Source organism: Carcharhinus amblyrhynchos, chromosome 19 (assembly GCF_965287045.1).
Source record: "Carcharhinus amblyrhynchos chromosome 19, sCarAmb.v2.hapA, whole genome shotgun sequence".
Taxonomy (NCBI): domain Eukaryota; kingdom Metazoa; phylum Chordata; class Chondrichthyes; order Carcharhiniformes; family Carcharhinidae; genus Carcharhinus; species Carcharhinus amblyrhynchos.
Genome location: NC_137342.1, coordinates 29,202,908 through 29,220,433, shown reverse-complemented (window position 1 = coordinate 29,220,433; position 17,526 = coordinate 29,202,908). Strand labels below are relative to the sequence as shown.

The following is a 17,526-nucleotide window of genomic DNA, read 5'->3' as shown; positions in this document are numbered from 1 at the left end:
ACCTTTCCTCATAAGACCTACCCTCCAAACCAGGCAGCATCCTGGTAAATCTCCTCTGCACTCTCTCCAGTACTTCCACATTCTTCTTATGTGAGGTGACCAGAACTGCATACAATATTTCAAATGTGGTCTCACCATGGTCCGGTATAGTTGCAGCATAACCCACAACTCTTAAACTCAAACCCTTGTTAATAAACGCTAACACACTATAAGCCTTCTTCACAGCTCTATCCACTTAAATGGCAACCTTCAGAGATCTGTGGATATGAACCCCAAGATCACACTGTTCCTCCACATTCCTCAGAACCCTGCTGTTGACCTTGTAATCCACATTCAAATTTGTCCTACCAAAATTAATCACCTCGCACTTATCAGGGTTAAACTCCATCTGCCACTTTTCAGCCCAGCTCTGCATCCCATCAATGTCTCTTTGCAGCCTACAAGAGACCTCCACCTCATCCACTACTCCATCAATCTTGGTGTCATCAGCAAATTTACTAACCCACCCTTCAGCCCCCTCTTCCAAGTCATTGATAAAAATCATAAATAGCAAAGGACCCAGCACTGATCCCTGTGGTACACCACCGGTAACTGGCCTCCAGTCTGAAAACTTTCCCTCCACTCTCTGGCTTCTATGAGACAGCCAGTTACTTATCCAAGTGGCCAAATTTCCTTCTGTCCCACATCTCCTTACTTTCTTCATGAGCTGACCATGGAGAACCTTATCAAACGCCTTACTAAAATCCATGTATAAACATCAACTGCTCTACCTTCGTCTACACACTTAGTTACCTCCTCAAAGAATTCAATCAAATTTGAGAGGCAGGACTTACCCCTCACGAAACCGTGCTGATTATCCCTGATTAAACTGCATTTTTCCATATGGTCATAAATCCTATCCTTCAGGACCCTTTCCATTAACTTTCCGATCACTGAAGTAAGCCTATAATTACCAGGGTCATTCCTATTTCCTTTCTTGAAGAGAGGAATAACATTCGCCACTCTCCAGTCCTCTGGCACAATCCCTGTGTATGCCTCCAAATAAATTGGTTAGACTTTAACCTGGTGTTGTGAGACTTTTTACTGTGTTTACCCCAGTCCAACATCACAAACCCCGTGGACAGTGAGGACCCAAAGATCAAAGCTAAAGGCTCCACAATCTCATCCCTTGCCTCCCAAAGTATCCTAGGATATATCCCATCAGGCCAGGTGACTTATCAACCCTCAGGTTTTTCAAAATTGCTAATACATCTTCCCTCAGAACATCTACCTCCTCCATCCTATCAGCCTGTATCACACAGCCTGTATCAAAAACATGGCCCCTTATCCCCCAAAACATGGCCCCTCTCCTTAGTGAACACTGAAGAAAAGTATTCATTCAACGCTTCATCTATCTCTTCTGACTTCATGCACAAGTTCCCATTACTATCCTTGACTGGCCTAACCTCACCCTAGTCATTCTTTTATTTCTGACATAAGAATAAAAAGCCTTGGGGTTTTCTTTTATCCAACCCACCAAGGACTTCTCATGCCCCCTCTAGCTCTCCTAAACCCTTTTTTAAACTCATTCCTAGCTATCTTGTAACCCTCAAGAGACCCAACTGAACCTTGTCTTCTCATCCTTACATACGCTTCCTTTTTCCTCTTGACAAGACATTCAACCTCCTTTGTGAACCATGGTTCCCTCACTTGGCCATTTCCTCCCTACCTGCCAGGGACATACCTATCGAGGACACGCAGTATTTGTTCCTTGGAAAAGCTCCATTTTTCGTTTGTGCCCACACCTGACAGTTTCTGTTCCCATCTTATGCTCCCTAATTCTTGCCTAATCGCATCATAATTACCCCTGCCCCAATTATAAACCTTGTCCTGCCATGTGACCCTATCCCTCTCCACTGCAATAATGAAGGACACCGAATTGTGGTACTATTTCCAACGTGCTCTCCCACAAACAAATCTAACACTTGGCTTGGTTCATTACCCAGTACCAAGTCCAATGTGGCCCCACCTGTTGTTGGCTTATCCACATATTGTGTCAGGAAACCCTCCTGCATACACTGTACAAAAAGTGTCCCATCCGAACTATTCAACCTATAAAGGTTCCAATCAATATTTGGAAAGTTAAAGTCACTCATGATAACTACCCTCTGACCTCCACACCTATCCATAATCTGCTTTGCCATTTCCTCCTCCACATCTCTATTACTATTTGGGGGTCTATAGAAAACTCCTAAAGTGACCGATCCTTTCCTTTTTCTAACTTCAGCCCATATTACCTCAGTAGGTAGACTGCCCTCAAATTGCCTTTCAGCAGCAGTTAAACTATCCTTGATTAACAATATTACTTCTCCACCTCTTTTACCGCCTTCCCTACTCTTACTGAAATATCTATACCCCGGAATGGAATGGGGCGGCAATAATTATGGGGGATTTCAATCTGCATATTGATTGGTTGACCCAAGTCGGACGTGGTGGGCTTGAGGAAGAGTTCTTGGAATGCTGCCGGGATAGTTCCCTTGAACAGTGTGTGACGGAACCAACGAGGGAGCGAGCTATCTTAGATCTGGCATTGTGTAACAAGGCAGGAAGAATTAGGGATCTTATTGTGAGGGATCCTCTTGGGACGAGCGAACATTGTATGGTTGAGTTTTTGATGCAGATGGAGGATGAGAAAGTAGGGTCCTGAACCTGTGTCCTCTGTTTGAACAGAGGGGAGTACGATAGGATGAGAGAGGAATTGGCAAGCGTAGATTGGGGGTGCAGATTGGTTGGTAGGACAGCTGAGGAACAGTGGAGGATCTTTAAGGAGATCTTTTCTGGTGCTCAGCAGAAATATATTCCGATGGTAAAGAAGGAATGTAAGAGAAGGGATAACCAGCCATGGTTATCGAAGGAAATAAAGGAGAGTATTAAATTAAAAGCTGATGCATTCAGAGTGGCTAAAAGTAGTGGGCGATTAGAAGATTGGGAAAGGTTTAAAAATCAACAAAGAATGACAAAGAAGTTGATAAAGAAAGGAAGGATAGACTATGAAGCTAAACTAGCACTAAATATAAAAAAGGACAGTAAGAGTTTTTACAAATGTATAAAGAGGAGGAGGCTGGCTAGAGTGAATGTTGGACCCTTAGAGGATGAGAGGGGGGATTTAGTGGTGGGAGATGAGGAAATGGCTGAGGCCTTAAATAAGTTTTTTGCCTCGGTCTTCACGGAGGAGGACTCGAATAGTTTGCCGGATATTAGAGACAGAAGGATGGTAGGAGTTGAGAGCCTGAATGCGATTTCTGTCACTAGAGAGGTAGTGCTTGATAGACCAACAGGACTGATGGTGGACAAGTCCCCAGGACCGGATGGAATGCATCCCAAGGTTCTGAAGGAAATGGCAGAGGTGATAGTAGATGCCTTAGTGATTATTTACCAGGGAAGTGCCAGAAGATTGGAAAACGGCTAATGTTACACCGCTGTTTAAAAAAGGTAGCAGACAAAAGGCAGGGAATTATAGGCCCGTTAGTTTAACGTCTGTAGTTGGAAAAATGTTTGAATCCGTCATCAAAGAAGAAATAGCGAGGCACCAGGAAAGGAATGGTTTGATAGAGCAGACACAGCACGGATTCGTTAAGGGGAAGTCGTGTTTGACGAATTTATTGGATTTCTATGAAGATGTGACTAGTGCGGTAGACAGAGGGGAACCGGTGGATGTGGTGTTTCCAGATTTTCAAAAGGCGTTTGATAAGGTGCCGCACAAAAGGTTGCTTCAGAAGGTTAGGGTGCACGGAGTTGGGGGTAAGGTGTTAGCGTGGATAGAGGATTGGTTGTCTAATAGGAAGCAGAGAGTTGGTATCAATAGGTGCTATTCTGATTGGTGGTTGGTGACTATTAGAGTGCCGCAGAGATCGGTGCTGGGGCCTCAGCTATTTACCATTTATATAGATGATCTGGAGGAGGGGGCTGAGTGCAGGGTGATGAAATTTGCTGATGACATAAAGATGAGTGGAAAAGCAAATTGCACGGAGGGTGTGGAAAGTCTGCAGAGGGATCTGGATAGGCTGAGTGAGTGGGCGAGGACCTGGCAGATGGAGTACAATGTTAGCAAGTGTGAGGTTATCCACTTTGGCAAAAATAATAGTAGGAGGGATTACTATTTAAAGGGTGAAAAGCTGCAGCATGCTACGGTGCAGAGGGACCTGGGGGTCCTTGTGCATGAGTCGCAAAAACCCAGTCTGCAAGTGCAGCAGGTGATCAAGAAGGCAAATGGAATGCTGGCCTTTATACCGAGGGGGATAGAATATAAAAGCAGGGAAGTCTTGCTGCAACTGTACAGGGCACCGGTGAGGCCGCAGCTGGAGTAGTGTGTGTAGTTTTGGTCACCGCACTTGCGCAAGGATATTTTGGCCTTGGAGGGAGTGCAGAGGAGGTTCACTAGGCTGATACCGGAGATGAGGGGGTTGGACTATGAAGAGAGACTAAATAGACTGGGTCTGTACTCGTTGGAGTTTAGAAGGATGAGGGGGGATCTTATAGAGACGTATAAGGTAATGAAAGGGATGGATAGGGTAGAGGTAGAGAGATTCTTCCCGCTTAGGAAGGACTAGAGGGCACAGCCTCAAGATAAGGGGGGTGCAGTTTAGATCGGAGTTGAGGAGGAACTTCTTCACTCAAAGGGTGGTGAAGCTCTGGAATTCTCTGCCCGTTGAAGTGGTGGCGGCTACCTTGCTAAATATATTTAAGTCACGGGTAGATAGGTTTTTGACAGATGAGGGAATTAAGGCTTATGGGGAGAGGGCGGGAAAGTGGAACTGATCCACTTCAGATCAGCCATGATCTTATTGAATGGCGGGGTAGGCTCGAAGGGCTAGATGGCCTACTCCTGCTCCTATTTCTTATGTTCTTATGGAACTGCCAACAACCATTCCTGTCCCTGTTCTAACCATGTCTCCGTAATGGCCACAACATCATAGTCCCAAGTACAAATCCATGCTCCAAGTTCATCTACCTTATTCCTGATGCTCCTTGCATTGAAGTGGATACACTTCAACCCACCATCCTGTCTGCTTGTACACTCTTGCGACCTTGATACCCTCCTCAGTTTTACAGAAGAAGTGTTATACAATAAACCTGCTTGAAACTGAAGGACCCAACTGGATTCATTCTTCCACCATAGCCCTTATGAGTAACACTGTGAATGACTGGAACACAGGAACTGGTACCTTCAAGCCTAATTCAACTCTATGTGCCTTCTCCCTAGCTGGAAATCTTACTTTTGGAAAGACAGATCACCCTGTAATAGAATGAACCTATCCTCTGAAGTGACACTCCATTAGACTTTTGATTCCGGATTCTGGAGTCACATAAAAGCATAACTTGTATTGTTATTGTGGTCTGACCCTGTACCTTTTCTTTCCCTTACTCCTCTTTTATTGTTAGAGTGCGAAAGGGATGGAGGTTGCAAAGCCCCTTTCCCACATTTTTGCACGTGAAATAAACTAATTCTTTTATTATTATCTTATCTCAAGTTTGCTGTGTGAGTTATTCATAAAGAAACGAAACACTCCAAAGTTAAGGGTTGGGGAAAAAATGCCACCACTTACAAAGAGGGGGCAGGGGATCAAAAACAGCTTTCTGTTTATCGACAGGTATGGTGAGGAGAAATCAGAGTTGTTTAAATTAATCCCTCTCCTGATCACAACAGTTTATTTACAATGTTACTATGTGTGAACACTAAAAATGTAACAAAATAAGCTCATCCCTTGTATAAATTCTCCTGCTCTGTTGCTCCTACCTGGATATTGTACCTTTACTGCTAGATGGCAGTATTCTTCAATAATTTATCAGCCAATCCAGTCAGTACTGTGGCTACATAGTTTTGCAGTTTCAAAAATTGTTATTTCCACAGTCTGGGCAAGGTTTCCTGTTCGCATTAATATCACAAATGCCTTTATCTGATGTTTACTGAACACTACTATTTGAAAAGCAGCAGGCAAATTATTCCTGTGTTGTGGACAACATTTAGACCTCCACCAAAACCCACTAAAATTGGTCACCTACTTGCACCCTATATCTTTAGATTCAGAATTAAGAGATCATATGATTTGTTTTGCCATCTGTTTGACATTAAACCTTGATGATTTGATTTTTTTTAATTTTAAATTTTACTCTATTCTTAAAGTTACAAATCCAAATCACCTCTTCCTGGGGTCGCTTCAGCTCAATTCTACAGTCTAAATAGGATAGATTCAGAACAGATCAAGCACCTCAAATATGAGGCACTATGGTCTACCACCAGAAGCAGATTTGTATTCCAATATAATCTGTAACCTCATGGCACAGCATACTCTGCACTCCAACATCACCATCAAGCCAAGAGACAAACCCTAGTCCAAAAGGAATATAGTGGAGCATGTCAAGAGTAGCACCAAACAGAACTCAAATTGAGCCACCAACCCTTGTGAGGCTATAACACAAGGCTAATCAGTGGAAGCACCATTCTATAGGCATAGCAAGGCAATTTCACAATCAACGGATCAAATCAGTACTTTGCAGTCCTGTCATATCCAGTACTGACTGGTTGTGGAAAGTTAAACAACTAACAGGAGGAGGACGTTCCAAGGACATCCTATCCTCAATGATGACAGAGCCCAGCACACAAATGTAAAAGGAAAGGCTGAAACAACAAGCTTCAACTTGAAGTGCTAAGTGGATGATCTATAACTGTAACCATCTGAGATCCCCAACATTACAGGTGCCAGTCATCATCTAGGTTGATCCACTTCATTAAAGAAACAGCTAAGTGTACTGGATATAGCAGAGAGGCTTCAACAATTTCCAGCTCTGGTGCCACAGACTTGGGGTCAAGAATTAGTCACAACATTAGCCAAGCTATCTGAGTATAGTTAAAACACACATCTACTGGACAAGGTGAAAAATAGTCCAGGTATTTCCTGTTCATAAAAAGCAGGGCAAATTCAATCTAGTCAATTATCATTCCTTAATCAGACTACTCTCAAACATGTGCCAAATGATGAAAGATATCATTGAGAGCTATCAAGCGGCATTTACTTACCAGTAACTGACTCATCAGTGCTTAGTTTGGGTTCTACCAAGAACATTTGTTTGAGATCACATAAGAGCTTTTGGTCCAAATATGATCAAGAAGTTGAAATTCAGAGGTGGGGTTAGAGCGACTGCCCTTGACATTCAGAAAACATTTGACCAAATGTGGCAACAAGGTGTCCTGGTAAAATTGAAGCCAATGACACTTGGGGGAAATACTATACCCTGGCTGGAGTCATAGCTAAATAATTTTGGAAAACTGATAATCTCAGCCCCATGCTGCAGAGATATTTTACAACCAGTATCAGCATGAAACTGCAAGGTCCAGTATTTTGCAGAGTTTTCTGCACTATTCTGATGACTTAACAAGAATTGACTCTCACAGTCCTTTTTTCTCACGCATTGAGCGATTGATGCCAAATAAGTTTGGTAGGTGGAGCTGCATGTGCTATGTTTTTGATTTCTTCCCCGGATGTGGGAGACAAAGGCATGACTGCATGTTATCCTGAGATGCTCCAGTGATGGATCTTCCCTTTAAACCCCTGCAGTTCTTCTGATGATGGCATTGATGTGATGATAGTGAATTGTAGGATTTTGACTAGACAATGGTGAAGAAACAGTGGTACATGTTCAAGTCAGGATGATATGCGCCTTAAAGGATAACCTGGAGTTGAGAGCATTTGGAATCATTGCTGTTCTTGTCCTTTTTTGTAGTGGAAGTTGCAGGACTCTTGAAGTAATCTTAATGCATTTCTGTAATTCACCCTCTGGATAGTATATACTGTAGCCACAGTGCATTGATAATGGAGGGATTGATATTGAGCCAAGAGAGTAAAGATGGCTAACCTCTGTAGAACCTTGCTTCATGCTTCAAGCATATGCCCTAGTATTGATGGAAATTCTATCCTATTCTTTTTAAGGCTGACTTACTCCTTAGTCTCTGATAGTGCTATTTAGCTAACTACAATTTGGACACAATAGCAGACAATTCCCCTTTTTATTGCTGAGACAGAATCCTAGTGGGTGTACAGACAGGAAGTACGTATGTGATACATGCATTGATTTTTCAACATCCAACCTTTTACTCTTCTTAAATCATACATTTATGAATATTTATTCTCTAATTACTTCAGGACAGTAATTGAAAAAGAAAGAAAAGGATACTTAATGAGTGAAAGTGCTAAAAGAATTAAACAATTTATAGTAAATTGCAAGTTTTAGATATTTTACTGCATTTCAAATATTTACACATATTTTAATTAAAAACCTTCCTATTGTTGACATAAATATTTCAAAGTTGACAACATGCAGTCTGAAGATAAGCTTAGATGTCACCAGGAGAAGGGAAAGAAAATACGTCTGACGCCTGATCATTCGTTAAACAAAAATGGAACAACTCTCCTTACCTTCCATTATGTCCTTGTGACTGAAGAGGTGGTGGTTGTGCTGCAGGGCTGTGTTGTGCTAATGGACTTTGCTGTGCTGTAGGACTCTGCTGTGCCATTGGACTGTGCTGCTGTGCCATAGGACTTTGTTTTTCTGAGCCTGGTGCAGAAGCAGGACTACTCATATCTGTGATGGGTGCAAAAATCAAAAATGTATTATATCACTGCATGATATTGTTGATTTCCTGCCAACATATTTTATCTCAAACTATGATTTCACAAAAAACCTAATTGAAGTAAACAGACTTTTAAAGTAGTGACTTACCCTCTTGAGGAACGATGCGTAGAGTAACACTAAGGCCTGCATCTTTGATTAGCTTCACAATTTCTGCATGAGGCATGCTAATGATGGATTGCCCATTCACTGCTAGGATGCGATCACCAACCTTGAGTTTTCCACAACGATCTGCTGGGCTACCTTCAATGATGCGTCCAATTTTGTGAGGCACAGCCACTAATTTGGAATTTCCATACAAGTAGCATTTGACAGGAATGTTGAAGGACAGCATAGAAGAGAGTGAGAGAGATGAAGGGCAAATATTAGTGCAATGCCAATAGCTTGATCAATGCACAGAATATGCAAAAATGCAGATAAGTAACTGAATCCATGTTCAAAGAATACTGCCACTGCTTTTCATAAAATAGTCACATATGGGAGTGGCTTATTTAGCATTAGTAATTTATTTTGCCAGAAGGATGTACTTCACAGGGTAGAAACTGAATTGTGTGCATTTCTGAATAATAAAGACCAACACTTTGGATTCACCAAAAACAGGTATATGAAAATACAAGGCTGAATTTTAGGCTCCTTGACAGATTGGAAGGCAATCATTGGGGCATAGTTTGGCTCTGTTTTGCTCAGAATTGTTATGAAACTGCTGTGGTCTAAGCAGACATCAGGGATACATACAAGTGCATTTCAATGTATAGAATTCACACTGAATTTAACAGGATAATATACTTCTTGACATATTACTACAGCAATACTGGTAATAGCTAACTTTGTGATGATGTTGGGCTACTAGTCTCCAAGTTCACTTGGAATTACAATCCTTCATTATTTGTGAGAATTTATCTATACTTCAGAAATTTGAAAACTACAGAACCAAGCTATTTCTTGAATAACCATACATGCCAAAAGAGAAATATAGCAACATCTTTAGAGTGGCTAATAAAATTTTCAGAAAGTTGACAACTCAAGAACAGTCCTACTATGTGATGCCAGGTAGTTACAAAGGCTGTGCAACTTGAACTTGTAAGTATACCAAAAATTTATCTTTATTGGAGGCAAACCATCCAAATATGTGAACGTCTGAACGGAAAATCTCAAAGCATAAATTGGTGGTAAAATTCAAAAGGGGTAAGTGCTGAAGAAATGTTTGAATTTTTGCATTAAAAATAATCCATTATGGTCACTTTTACACACTTTTGTTTCATAAATATGTGATTAATCTTTTAAAAAAGTGATTAACAGACCACCTGACCATCAGCAACAATGTCCCTAAGTTGCATGTGGTCACACAGAATGCTGTAAGATCCCATGCAGGTAAATGTGTGTGCTCTGTGCAAAAATTTAAAGGGATTATGTATTGAAAAAAACTGACCCCAAACAACTAAATTTTAAAGCGAACCACTTTAATTTTAAAGCCACCACTCTCCTGTTTATAGTTCACAGCACTCTAACTCCATCTGTCACTTATCCCCTTCCAACTTAATTCACCTCGTTACTCTCTGGCACTCTTCCTCTTGCTAGAGTTGATGTTGATATTCTTCCCCAGTTTTAGTTCATGCCGGCACTCTTCACTTCTCATTCTCCTTCAGTTATTGCTGGAAAATTTCTTCCTATGCATTCCTGTACTAATAATAGAATCTCTACAGTTCTGAAGGAGGTCATTCGGTCCATCGAGTCTGCACGACTCTCCGACAAAGCATCTGACTCATGCCCTGATCCTGTAACTGCATGTATTTACCCACTAATCCTCTTAGACTACATATCTTGGGACACTAAGGGGCAATTTAGTATGGTCAATCTACCTAAACTGAACATGTCTGTACTGTGGGAGGAAATTGGAGCACCTGGAGGAAACCCATGCAAACGCAGAGAGAATGTTCAGACTCAACAGAGTCACCCAAGGCTAGAATTGAACCTGGGTCTGGTACTGTGAGACAACAGTGGTAATCACTGTGCCACCTTGCCGCCCTGTTTCCAATTTTTGTTGCTGCATTTGCACCCATTTGCCCTTCCTTCAGTTGCCATTAATTTGTCTACTTCATTGCTATTTACTTCCTCAATTTCTTGCCCTTATACTACTGTCCATTTCCCACTTCAATTGCCACGTTTCCATTTCTCCTTTGTCATCCATTTCCTCACTATCCAGTTTCTTGAAATCCATTTATTCATGGTGTTCTTTCATTGTCACCCATGTTCACCTTTCACTGGCATTTATTCCCATGTTGTCACACTGTTAACCCCTGACTTTTCAGTCCTGTTGTTATCTGAGTCCAGCAGCAAATATGCTGGACTGGTTCCTCTCATTAACTTGTTTACTATAATGGCAGACCGCATTGCCACTGCAAATTATCAGCAGCAGCACTGAGGGAAGAGAAGGAACTTCTGACTGGATCCCGAAATTGTTGTCACAGTGTTAACCCCTGACTATTTAGTCCTGTTGTTATCTGAGTTCAGCAGCAAATATGCTGGACTGGTTCCTCTCATTAACTTGTTCACTGTAATGGCAGACTGCGTTGCCACTGCAAATTATCTGCAGCAGCATTGAGGGGAGAGAGGGATCTTCTGACTGGGTCCCTAAATTGCTGACAGTATCAGTAGATGGTTGGCACCATAGATCTCTAAAGAAACTGAGATTATTTCAAATATTAATGCTGGAAAATATAAAGAACATAAACAGTAGGGGCAGGACTCGACCATATGAACCCCTGAACCTGATCTGCCATTCAAAAAGAACTTATGTGCTCTTTTACTTAATCTCCACTTTCCCCAAGCAATTTCCAAATCACTGGATTTCCTATTTAAAAATCTATTTTTAATTAGCCTCGAGTATGCTCAATGACAGAGCATTCACAGGTCCGAGGATCGAGAATGTCAAAGATTCATATTTTGCTGGGCAAAGAGATTTCCCCTTATCTCGGGCCCAAATGGCTGACATTTTATCCTGAGACTATACTCAATATCTCTAGGCTCTCCAGCTAATGGAAACATCTAGAGTTGAGATTGGCATGAACACATAAGAACATAAGAAATAGGAGCAGGAGTAGGCCCTCTGGCCCTTCGAGCCTGCCCCGCCATTCAATAAGATCATGGCTGATCTGTCGTGGCTCAGTTCCACTTTCCCGCCCTCTCCCCATAACCCTTAATCTCCTCTCTTATCAAAAACCCATCAACCCGCTTCTTGAAAATATTTAGCGAGGCAGCCTCCACCACTTCAACGGGTAGAGAATTCCAGAGATTCACCACCCTTTGAGTGAAGAAGTTCCTCCTCAACTCCGTTCTAAAATGCCCCCCCTTTATCTTGAGGCTGTGCCCCCTAGTCCTACTGTCTTTTTTGAGCGGGAAGAGTCTCTCCACCTCTATCCTATCCATCCCATTCATCATCTTATACGCCTCAAAACTCCAACGAGTACAAGCCTAGTTTATTCAGCCTCTCCTCATAGCTCAACCCCCTCAACTCCGGTATCAGCCTAGTAAACCTCCTCTGCACTCCCTCCAAGGCCAAAATATCTTTGCGCAGGTGCGGCGCCCAAAACTGCACACAGTACTCCAGCTGCGGCCTCACCAATGCCCTATACAGCTGCAGCAAGACCTCCCTACTTTTATATTCAATCCCCTTCGCTAAGAAGGCCAGCATCCCATTCGCCTTCCTGGCCACCTGCTGCACCTGCAAGCTGGGTTTTTGCGACTCATGCACAAGGACCCCGAGGTCCCTCTGCACCGTCGCCTGCTGCAGTTTTCCGCCGCGTAAGTAATAGTCCTTCCTACCATTCTTCCTACCAAAGTGGACCACCTCACACTTGCCAACATTAAATTCCATTTGCCAGTTCCTGGCCCATTCGCCCAGCCTATCTAGATCCTTCTGCAGACTCTCCACACCCTCCGCACAATTTGCCGTTCCACCAATCTTGGTGTCATCAGCAAATTTCGACACCCTACACTCGGTTCCCTCCTCCAGATCATCTATATAAATGGTAAAAAGCTGAGGCCCCAGCACCGACCCCTGGGGCACTCCACTAGTCACCATCCGCCAATCCGAATAGCACCCGTTGACCCCCACTCTCTGCCTCCTATTTGACAACCAATCCTCTATCCACGCTAACACCTTACCCCAACTCCAAGTCCCCTGACCTTCTGCAATAACCTCTTATGAGGTACTTTGTCAAACGCCTTCTGAAAATCCAGAAAGACCACATCCACCGGCTCTCCTCTATCCACCGCCCTAGACACATCCTCATAGAACTCCAGTAAATTTGTCAGACACGACTTCCCTTTAATGAAACCGTGCTGCGTCTGCTCTATCAAGCAATTCCCTTCAAGATGCCTCGCAATTTCCTCCTTAATGACGGATTCTAACATTTTACCTACCACAGACGTTAAACTAACCGGCCTATAATTCCCCGCCTTTTGCCTGGCACCCTTCTTAAACAACGGCGTAACATTAGCCGTTTTCCAATCTTCCGGCACTTCCCCGGAATCCAGCGATGTCTGGAAAATAACCACCAAGGCATCCACTATAACCTCCGCCATTTCTTTCAGAACCCTCGGATGCATTCCATCCGGTCCTGGGGACTTGTCCACAATCAGCCCCTCCAGTCTGTCGAGCACCGCCTCTCTAGTAACAGTAATGTCATTAAGACCCTCCAGTCCTACCACCTTTCCATCGCTAACACCCGGCAAATTATTCACGTCCTCCTCTGTGAAGACAGAAACAAAAAAGTTATTCAATACCTTAGCCATATCCCCATCCCCTACCACTAGGTCCCCTTTCTCATCCTCTAAAGGACCAACGTTCACCCTAGCCAGCCTCTTCCTTTTTATATATTTATAAAAACTCTTGCTAACCTTTTTTATATTAAGCGCTAGCCCAACTTCATAGTTTCTCCTACCCTCCTTTATCAACTTCTTCGTCAATCTTTGTTGACATTTAAACCTCTCCCAATCCTCTTCTCGCCCACTACTCTTAGCTACTCTAAATTCCTCCGCTTTTAATTTAACACTTTCCTTCACCTCCTTCGTTATCCACGGCTTATTACCTCTCCTCCTACTGTCCTTTTTGACCATCGGAATAAATTTCTGCTGAGCACCAAGAAAGATCTCCTTAAAGATCCTGCACTGCTCCTCAGCAGACCCTCCCTCCAATGCACTCCCCCAGTCCACATTCGCCAATTCTTCTCTCATCCTACCGTACTCCCCTCTATTCAAACAAAGGACGCGTGTCCGGGAACCCACTTTCTCCTCCTCCATCTGCACCAGAAACTCCACCATACAATGATCACTCTCTCCAAGAGGATCCTTCACTGCAAGGTCCCTAATTCTACCCGCCTCATTACTTGGCGCCAGATCTAAGATAGCTCGCTCCCTCGTCGGCTCCAACACACACTGTTCAAGGAAATTATCCCGGCAGCATTCCAAGAACTCCTCCTCGAGCCCACCGTGTCCAACATGGGTCGACCAATCAATACGCAGATTGAAATCCCCCATAACTACAGCCGTCCCATTCCTGCACGCCGCACTTATTTGCGCGTTAACAGCCCGCCCCACCTCCAGTTGACTAATCATTCTTTCAAGTACAGTATCAGGCAAGTATCCGCTCAAAGTACATGCGATAAATTCTTGTTCCACATAACAATCAGCAACAGAATGAATTTTGCTTGAGGGACACCAAAAATTTGAGAAATCAAAAATTTGGGAACTGAATGCCATCAAAATGGCTTGCTAGATTGTTACAGGTTGATTAATACTGACTCATTATTTTTGCGTCACCAAAGCTGATAAATCACATGTACTATCAAGATTTGTGTAATGTTGAACTTCAATGGATGCATTTAATAGGACCTCAATTAAAATGAAATAAGAACATAAGTGGATATGGAAAAAGCTGTGATCTAAGAATCTCTTACTGAATGTACTGAGGTTTATGCAGCTATTTAACTATATTAACAATGTGAAGAGTTCAGCCATTTAAAAAAACTTCGTGGGTCAACAACTGTTGAAAAAAAAATCTGGAATATACTGTTCACAATTGTAAACATTAATTCACAGTGACACAAAAATTGGTTAAAAATGGCATTTTTTTGAGTTTTTAAGCCAATATAGCTTTAAGAATAGACCATTCGATACATTTTTCAACTCATGCTTCTGCCTATCTTCAGGTTCCATAAATATATCTGGTTGAGACTCAAACCTAATTTCAGCTGACAGAAATACATTGGTGGAATTTTTCAGTTTTGCTGTTCAGCTTTTCAGTCACTTGTACAATGTAGCCTGAAAGTTTTGAGACTCGTTAGAATGGCATGAAAACGTGCAGTTTAATGAGCTGAGGAGCTCAACTTCCACATATACAGATTAATCATACTGGATTCTAACAACTAGCACAATGCAAACAAAGCTGACAGTGCAGGCATCTCCTGACATCTCCTTGGCAAGTTGGGGCAACATCATAATCACTGTTTCAAAAAGAGAAATAATGTAAATCATCAAAAATTGTTATAATTTGAAAAACAAAGTGACAATAACTCAGCCAGTTTTACAGAGGTCATGTAAAGATTTGTCACTCTCAAAATACTGGGATAGAAATTCAGAAAAAAACTGGAAAATCTCAGCAGGCCTGACAGCATCAATGGAGAAGGAACAGAGCTAATCATTTTGAGTCTGGATGACTCTTCATCAAAGCTGGCTCTGGCTCAGAGCTCATTTCTGACAAACAGTCATCCAGACTCGAATGATTGCTCTCTCTCCATAGGTGCTGTCAGACCTGCAGAGATTTTGCAGCATTTTCTGTTTTTGTTTCAGATTCCAGCATCTGCAGTAACTTGCTTTTATCTCCGGGCAGAAATTGTTAGGTGCTCAGGTGAAACAGGCCTAAAATAGGCATTTTCTATTGGCCGACACCTGTGGAGCTAAGCTATGTTGATAGTTCACCTTGAAAAAGTTAATGGGTTGCAGGACTTAGTTCCATTGAAGCTAAGGCCTCTTAGTTTGGGGGAAATGCTATCCACATAGTGTTGGATCTGAGCCCAAACTAATTTCAAGCCAATTGGGTAGAAATTAGTATGTGTTGGGCCTGATTTGAGTGTAAAATATTTAGCAGTGAGAGAGCCTGCAGCTAATCTGCATAGGTATAAGTCCCACTTCCAAATCTGTATGGTTCATTTTTCTAGACACCCCAAGGAGAATATTTAAGTTAGTGGTTTAAAGTGATTTATGGACCACCTGAGAAATTAGTCCACAATGAACATGGCACTACAGATTCTTCAGTGTCCCACATGCTCTCCCAAGAAACATACCTGTTAGGGGCTTCTGAAAAAAAAAAATTCTACCAACGTTTGAAAGCATCTGTGAGCATGTGGGAGAAAAGTAGTGTGATCAGACATCAGTGGTTCAAATAGTGTTGAAAAACTCCTGAATATCTGAGTGTATGTTCTGGCACAAATGTCTACTCAACTTAAGAGTGGGAAACAATAACCTCTCTTTTGAAATGTAGAGGCATATAATAAAGATTGGCAATTCCTGATTACAGCAGAAATGAAAGTATTTTTTGATTTTACATTGCTACAGGGGATGGTTTGGGTTTTTAAAAATTTCAAATTGCAACACTGACAGCATTTTGTGTAATGACCTCAACAAGGCCCATGAGGTTGGGCTCTTGGCTCTAGGCTCTATGAGCTCCCTGATTTAGATAATAATTGCCTGCTTAACCAGGGAGTCTCCCCTGTGAGTGTATATATATTGTATATTCAGGTACTGACACTCTGGATTCTGCCTTTGCACCTGAATCACTCTAAGCAGTGGAGATGAGTTTGTAAATAAAGGAAATTTGGTGAAGGGACTGGCCTCTGAGAAGTTATTTCATTTTGCTTTCATTTTATTGTTTAAGTTCCATAGTTTTGGCGATTGGGCTCCCATTACCTCTTTCACTTCTCCTCACCAAACTTATTGGAAGGCCCGTGTTGGAGGTGCAAAACTATTTCTGCTCATAAGCAAGCTACTTGTCTCCATGTACCAAGAGGTAGTCCTAAGAATGTAGATAGGTTTGAAAATGGGCTGATGCTAATTTTTATCCTACTCTGTTTCACGGAGGCCCATTCAAAGTTTATGTTCCTTTTCCCATTATTATGCAATCAGTTGCACCTCTTCAGAGTGGATTATTTCAATTCAGATTGCTTTCACCAATGGAGAAGAATATTTCTTACTAACAGCTCTAGTCCCTTGTCAGCATATGCTCAAATAAAAGAAAAACAAATCCCATACATACCTAATATTCCATTTCAATGCTACTTCAATGAGATACTTGTAATGACCTGGGCTAGATTATCTGCCAGGTTAGTCTATTCCATTCTTTGAATGATATGTATCCCCCACTACATTGATTGGCATTGCAAATTGCCCCTTAGAGTCCTAAGGTGTGTAGGTAGGGGAATGGCCTCCTTCTGCACTGTAAGGATTTTATGATTCTTTTACACATTGTAGGATTATATTTTAGCTAAATCACATGCTCAGCATACTCAGGAAAATGTCATTACACTGTTACAGACAGGCAGTGCTTTTATCTATGCCCTATTCCCACACTGTATGAAGTTCCACTAATTGCGCCATTGCCCCAATTATTTTCACCTGAAACTAAGTTGAAACTAATTCACACCAAACTCTCCCATCAAAAAAACCTCCCTTTAATTTCTGTGGAAATATATGGATGGGAGCTCATATATGAAGATGCATGTAATTCGAAAATTGAAATGTCTCCACCTACTGATAGTCACACTATAGATGCAAGTTAGTTTCCATTCAACAGTGAAAGACTTC

At 42.1% G+C, this 17,526-nt stretch overlaps 1 protein-coding gene across 17 annotated transcripts in view; it reads right to left on the bottom strand.

Annotated features, from left to right (window-relative positions):
* magi2a (membrane associated guanylate kinase, WW and PDZ domain containing 2a) overlaps positions 1-17,526 on the bottom strand; it is a 720,803-nt gene that overhangs the window by 30,053 nt on the left and 673,224 nt on the right. For all 17 annotated transcript variants that reach the window (XM_080207433.1, XM_080207434.1, XM_080207435.1 and 14 more), the window contains 2 exons: positions 8,758-8,946; positions 8,454-8,619 (listed from right to left, as the gene is read on the bottom strand). In XM_080207433.1, the coding sequence (XP_080063559.1) occupies positions 8,454-8,619; positions 8,758-8,946 (355 nt within the window). The remainder of the gene's footprint in view (positions 1-8,453; positions 8,620-8,757; positions 8,947-17,526) is intronic.